Source organism: Pseudophryne corroboree, chromosome 4 (assembly GCF_028390025.1).
Source record: "Pseudophryne corroboree isolate aPseCor3 chromosome 4, aPseCor3.hap2, whole genome shotgun sequence".
NCBI classification, from domain to species: domain Eukaryota; kingdom Metazoa; phylum Chordata; class Amphibia; order Anura; family Myobatrachidae; genus Pseudophryne; species Pseudophryne corroboree.
This window is the reverse complement of record NC_086447.1, coordinates 667,542,926-667,549,309: the sequence shown is the minus strand read 5'-3', so window position 1 is coordinate 667,549,309 and position 6,384 is coordinate 667,542,926. Positions and strand designations below refer to the sequence as shown.

Here is a 6,384-nt window from a genome sequence, read left to right as displayed (position 1 = left end):
GCCCATACAGTACGTCAATATCGTGTACGAATACACAATATGGACGCGTTATTCAACCCATCGCATGCACATCGTGCATGTTCTGGGTGTTAATATGATGCAATGCGAGGCGCCGTGGGTCACACGTCACATCAACTGATCATATGTGCTGCACATATGATCAGTCGATCCAGGCAGTGGGCAGTTGCGGAGGTACTGTACAAGCTATCGCACGCTGGGGGGATCAGGGGACGGTTTGCATCTAATGCGAGTCGTCCAGGTGTATGGCCAGCATAACTGTATCATAGAGTAATAGATCAGCCACAGGACTATCCGATGGTTAGTGTACAATTCTGATGGTGGGGACAATGTACATGTGCAGAACGGGTCCTGCGTCCTGATATGCAGTGCCCCCAAGCCCAAGCCTGACTGAGAGGCTGAGAGCAGTTGGGGGCGGCGACCGGGTCCATTCCGCAAAATGAAGGTGTGTCGCCTCCGTTTTGTGGGAGTGCCAGTCAGTGTCTGGCAACTAAGATATACTGACCTCTGCGGCAGCTCTGAGATGGAAATCTGAGTAATCTGAAGGTCACTCAGATGACCAATGGTCACGCAGAGTGATAGTGCGTCTTGAGACGGAACAGCGGATCACGGAAGCATGCAAAAGGTGTCTGGTTTACACCAGATGCCTCCTGCTGCATTAACATTTAGCTGTATGGTATTGCACAGCTGCCTCCTTGTGACTATATATTATTGTATATCTCTGAATCCGGCCCACTGTGTCCGGCCCAGCAGTGTTTGTTGAAGGTCCTGCACCCCAGTGCACAGACATAGGGGCCGATTCTGGTTGGATCGCAAAACGCGATCCAACCGCAAAAATTACAAAAAAAATGTGGGCTTATGCGCAGCGCCCATCCTGCGCATGCGCCCGCATTTACCATGGGTACCCGCATAAAATGTGAACACCTCTGCCTGTTAATCAGGCAGAGGTGTTCGCGGGGCGGGGGCCGGCAAAACTCAGTTTCCTAAGCAGAGACGGAGAGTTGCAGGGACGTGGCTGCAAAATGGCGGGAGGTGAGATGCGAATGGTGGCATGATCAGGGCGGTTGCATGATGTCACACGCAGCCGCCGCGATCACAAAAATGGCGGCGTGCTTTCTGCGGGCGCAGCTAAGCTAAGCAGGCGATCACAAGGATTGCAAATTCTGCTACGTAATAGAATTTGCAATCCTTACTGAATTAGGCCCATAGGATGTAACAGTGCAGGACGTGAATGACCACACAAGACATTACGGCAGGCCTTTTTTCATAAGATTCTGCCATATTTGAACAACTATAAGGTGAAGCACAAATCCCACTTATGATTCTGAAATGCACAAATGTTTTGCTACATTTGGAGAACGGATTATGATTTCAGTCTCACTTTGAAGACAGGACTCAATTCAAAAATGTGAAATTAATCCACCTTTAGCAAACTAATCTTTAATAAAAATTTAATTAAATTAGTATACTGCTTTTAACATATTTGCATAACTCCTGCAATTAAAATTGTATATTTCATAGCAACATACTGTTTACAAAACATATCACACCTTAAAAAACAAATATTTCATGATTAAATTGAGGATGAAAGCGACGATCCTTGCGGAATGTAATGGCACTTCTTCAGTCACTTGTAGATAGGAACCGGTGCCCACCTATAAGTAGCTTTATCACATACACCTGTAACCGTAGTGTTAATGTGAATATTATTTCAGGTTAGTGTTTTCTTTCAATGCACATTGCTATTCCCATGCCACCACCTATACAAAGAGCAGCGACTCCTTTCTTCCCACCCGTTCTCTCCAGAGCATACAGAAGGGTGACCAAAATGCGGCAACCAGACATTCCGAGAGGGTGTCCGAGGGCTATAGCACCGCCCTGAATGTTCACCTGTAAACCAAGAGAAACAAATCTGTGTAAATATGCCTGTGAGTTAGATACATGATTGCCAACATATGAATTGAAGAGGTAATGGAATCACTTGTTCCGAATAATTCTGGATATGTTGTTTTCCCTCTAATTGGTACTGAAGTCAACCAAACATTGCTCATTATTTCTTAGTGATGGTTATTTACTGTGTGTAGTAGGCTAGCAGTGCTTCTCAGCGACTTAGAGAAGGCCCTTATTGAGTTTGTAAAACACTGGGGCCAGATTCTGAGGTGGATGCAAAGTCAGTGTTTGCGCAGTGGGACAATGTTTTTGCTACTGCGCGTAAGAGTTGCACTGCGCATGTGCCGCAATGGGCTTGCAACAGCCCTGGAAGTGTGGATTAGACACAGAGTATTTGACAGACAATGACCATTTGTGGGCGGTAATGCAGGTGCATCATGACCGTTTCGGGGGAGCATCACTGCATCTTCTTATACAGTGGTTCTTGCAACCATAGGAGTGGTCAGAGATCAGTTGGCGCGAACTGATGACTCTTTGTACGCAAGCAGTGTATCTGAGCAGCTGGCTGTAGGCATCACTAGACAAGAGATGGCGGCTGCAAAGACGCAGCAGCGACACAATTAGCGTCGACCACTGAATCAGGCACATTATTGCTTTTGGAGTTTACCTGCTGTGAGGTCTCCAGCTAAAAAGGTGGTTGGTGCACAGCATATGTATACTCTGTACCATAATGATATCTCCCCTGAGTAACTATAACCAACCTTATCTGGGTTCAGTCCTAACTCTTTAACAATGGCTAAGGCTTGTGCTGCAAAAGCTTCATTAATTTCAAATACGTCCACATCATCCAGACTCCATCCGGCTTTTTTAACCTGCGCAACAGAATATAATCCTTTTTATTTTCTGCTGATGAGAGGTATAAAATACAGACAGACATTCTTATATTATAGTCACCAATATTATATATAAATGATTGCCAGAGATGGATCATCCTATAAGGCAACCAAGGCTCCTGCCCATTACCCAGCCAGTACTTAGGAGCCTGGGTTGCTCTTGCTTAGTGCCGCATGTAATCTTCCTCAGGCTCCAATGACTGATGAGTAAATTGATATATTACAGTACATTCACTGAGTAGGCTGGCTTTACAGTTATCTCCCCTTAGTCTGTTTTTTGTGCTCTATCTCCACTATACCAGAGTCCCTCTGCCCCTCTCGTATCATCTATATTCTACTATTGGAGGTGGTTTGCCACCCTGGCTCTATGTGGACTCTGCACAAATCCAAGCTTGAATGCTTGGTCAAAACAGGTTTGATGATTGATCTTAATTTCCCCCGGAAGAGTGGGTGGAAAGTCGGCATCCTGCCCACTTCCTAGTGAAGTGGAAAGGATGAGGAGATAATACCAGGAATCAGGGGTCCACAGGGAGGGGATGAATTGCATCATTTAAGCCACGCACCCTTCCCCCGAAACTGCTATTCATGACATTTTTGTTGTGACTATGGGGCGTCCAGAGTGCCAGAGCAAGTCACTGTAGTTTTACCTAAAATTAACAAAAATAAATAAATAAATCAGACTTGCTTCGGAGGTGCAAAAAAAAAAAAAAAGATTCAGTGACATCTATAGAAGTCACCGCTTCTCATGTTCTCTCCTCTAATTGAATAGCAAAACTCTGCTGCTGTGTTTTCTACATTTAACGCCCTCAACTGAATTTCCCCCTATGTGTTCATAGTTCTTTACATCCTTCATGTGATTACTGGGAACAAGTAAATGGAGGAACTTACAGCTTTTTTAATAGCCGGGATAGGTCCAACCCCCATAACAGATGGATCCAAACCAGCCTGGGCAGTGCACACAATCTCTGCCATGGGTGACAGATGTCTGTGGTGTGCCTTTGATTTCTTCATAAGAATAACTGCTGCAGCTCCATCATTAATACCTAGAAGAGGACAGCGATAAGAATGCATTATAGATAATTAGTTTCAACACATATAGTACTTTTTTGTATATTGTTCTAAGTGCCCCACTGATATTCTGTACCAAACACTCCACTGACCGGACGCATTAGCTGGGGTTACAGTGCCGGTTCCATCCTTGAGAAAGTAAGGTTTTAGTTTTGCCATTGATTCTAAATTGCTTCCATGTCGGGGAAACTCATCAGTTGCCACTGTCACAGGCCCTGTGAAAAGGACAATATGGTCAATAATGGATTTAAGAATATTTTACTAGATCTAATAGACAGGTAAAATGTGGGTGGGTCATGAGTAGGGAGGCCAATCCCGGGCCATTTTTTCAATCCCGGGTATCGGGATTGGAAAATGGTCAATCCCGGGATTGCTGTTTCTCTGTGTGGCCGTCCCCCTCGCCCCACCCGCCCAAAATACTCACCATACACCGGGGCGGGCGGATGGGACACATCTTCAACTCTCTCCCAGCGGCTCCCAGCAGCGTATGACGGCGCAGAATGACATCTCGCTGCACGTCACGCTGCGCTGGGGAGCTTCTAGGAGGAAGCAAGGCAGCGCCTGAGCGTCTTGAGGTTGCTCAACGCTGATCCCTCAATCCCCCGGATTGGAGCTTCCAATTCCAGGATTGAATCATGGCCATTTTTGGGCCTAAATCACGGGGATCCCGCCGATCCCGGGATTGGCCTCCTTAGTCATGAGCAGAACAATGTGTTAAAGTAAGCATTTACTTCCATCCAGTGCCATGACCTCCATGGGGATTAACGGTTTCTTTTTTGTTTATCTTAACAGTATATACGTCGCAATGCACTTACACACCTTGTTATAGCTATAACGCACACAATCCCAAACACAGAGTTCTGTGACAATATAAAACAGTGAGGATGCAAGCCATAAACTGTGAGATTATGTCATCATGTATAGTCTGCAGGATTCCTTATTATACAGTGTACTTATTTTTTGACAAAGAAATTAAACAATTTAGTATTTTATTAAACTATGTTGTTTCAATTATATGCTTTTTAGAGAGTAAAAAAAAGGCAATAGTTTAGTGTTATCTTTGTTGCTCTACTGTTGTATTGTTATATGTGTCACTTTCCCCATTACCAATTGCCACAGAATAATAAAGATATAAGGTTATAAAATAATTTGCACCACTTATGCTGTATATAAAAAATATCAATGTATTGGGCCATTTGAAAGTGATACCGTAATATCATATACCTTTCCTGGAAGGTACCTCAACGGGTACTATCTCTTTATCAAAATAGCCAGCTTTCTGTGCCGCCTCAGTCCTGTTCTGTGATTGGACTGCGAGACGGTCCTGTTCCTCTCTGGAAATCTTCCATTGCTTGGCCACATTTTCAGCTGGAGTACAGATACAGAACAATAATAAAACACATTTCTGATTTGGGGCTTTATAGTATTTATTTATTATTTAGTAGCAGTTTCTTATATAGCGCAGCATATTCCGTTGCGCTTTACAATTAGAACAACAGTAATAGAACAAAGCTGGGTAAAAACAGACAGAGATAGGAAGGCCCTGCTCGCAAATTTACAATCTATATAGTAGAGAATTAATAATTTCATAGAAATTCCTTAGAGGATTTAAACTCACCAGTTATTCCCATATGATACTTGTAAAATGCATCATTAAGACCATCACACAGTATACTGTCCTGTAGTGAGACATCTCCAGCTTTCACACCAGCTCGCATGTGGATTAAATGAGGAGCCTGCAAGTAAACACTATTCATTCAGTGCTGGAACAGAATCTTGCATACAGGTGTAAAAATAGGATTTTAATTATCTACCGGCAAATCCTTTTCTTGTAGTCCGTAGAGGATGCTGGGGTCCATATTAATACCATGGGGTATAGACGGGTCCACCAGGAGCCATGGGCACTTTAAGACTTTAATAGTGTGGGCTGGTTCCTCCCTCTATGCTCCTCCTACCAGACTCAGTCTAGAAACTGTGCCCGAAGAGACAGACAACTTCGAGAGAAGGATTTTACACAGATAGTGGTGAGATTCACACCAGGTCACACATACAAGGCAAACCAAGCTAACCAGCTTGAAAATTCAACAACAGCTGAACAAGAATACTTAACCAAGTAACAAACAGTACTTACCCAAGAACAAAGCAGTACTGAACCAAATAACCACTGCAAGTACACGAAGCGCTGGGCGTGCGCCCAGCATCTACGGACTACAAGAAAAGGATTTACCGGTAGGTAATTAAAATCCTATTTTCTCTGACGTCCTAGACGATGCTGGGGTCCATATTAGTACCATGGGGGTGTACCAAAGCTCCCAGAACGGGAGGGAGAGCGCGGAGGCTCCTGCAGAACTGATTGACCAAACTTTAGGTCCTCAGAGGCCAAAGTATCGAACTTGTAGAACTTAGAAAATGAGTTCGACCCTGACCAAGTAGCCACTCGGCTAAGCTGTAAAGCCGAGACACCCCGGGCAGCCGCCCAGGAAGAACCCACCTTACGAGTAGAGTGGGCCTTAAC

General features: G+C 44.4%; 1 protein-coding gene across 1 annotated transcript in view; it reads right to left on the bottom strand.

The window, feature by feature from the left end:
• Window positions 1–1,436: 1,436 nt before the first annotated feature.
• The window catches only part of ACAT2 (acetyl-CoA acetyltransferase 2), an 82,048-nt gene continuing 77,100 nt past the window's right edge, over window positions 1,437–6,384 (bottom strand). Inside the window, exons 4-9 of the mRNA XM_063917827.1 lie at window positions 5,488–5,605; window positions 5,094–5,237; window positions 3,962–4,084; window positions 3,690–3,844; window positions 2,670–2,780; window positions 1,437–1,908 (exon numbers count right to left, since the gene is read on the bottom strand). Of these exons, the coding sequence (XP_063773897.1) occupies window positions 1,735–1,908; window positions 2,670–2,780; window positions 3,690–3,844; window positions 3,962–4,084; window positions 5,094–5,237; window positions 5,488–5,605 (825 nt within the window). The 3' untranslated portion in view covers window positions 1,437–1,734. The remainder of the gene's footprint in view (window positions 1,909–2,669; window positions 2,781–3,689; window positions 3,845–3,961; window positions 4,085–5,093; window positions 5,238–5,487; window positions 5,606–6,384) is intronic.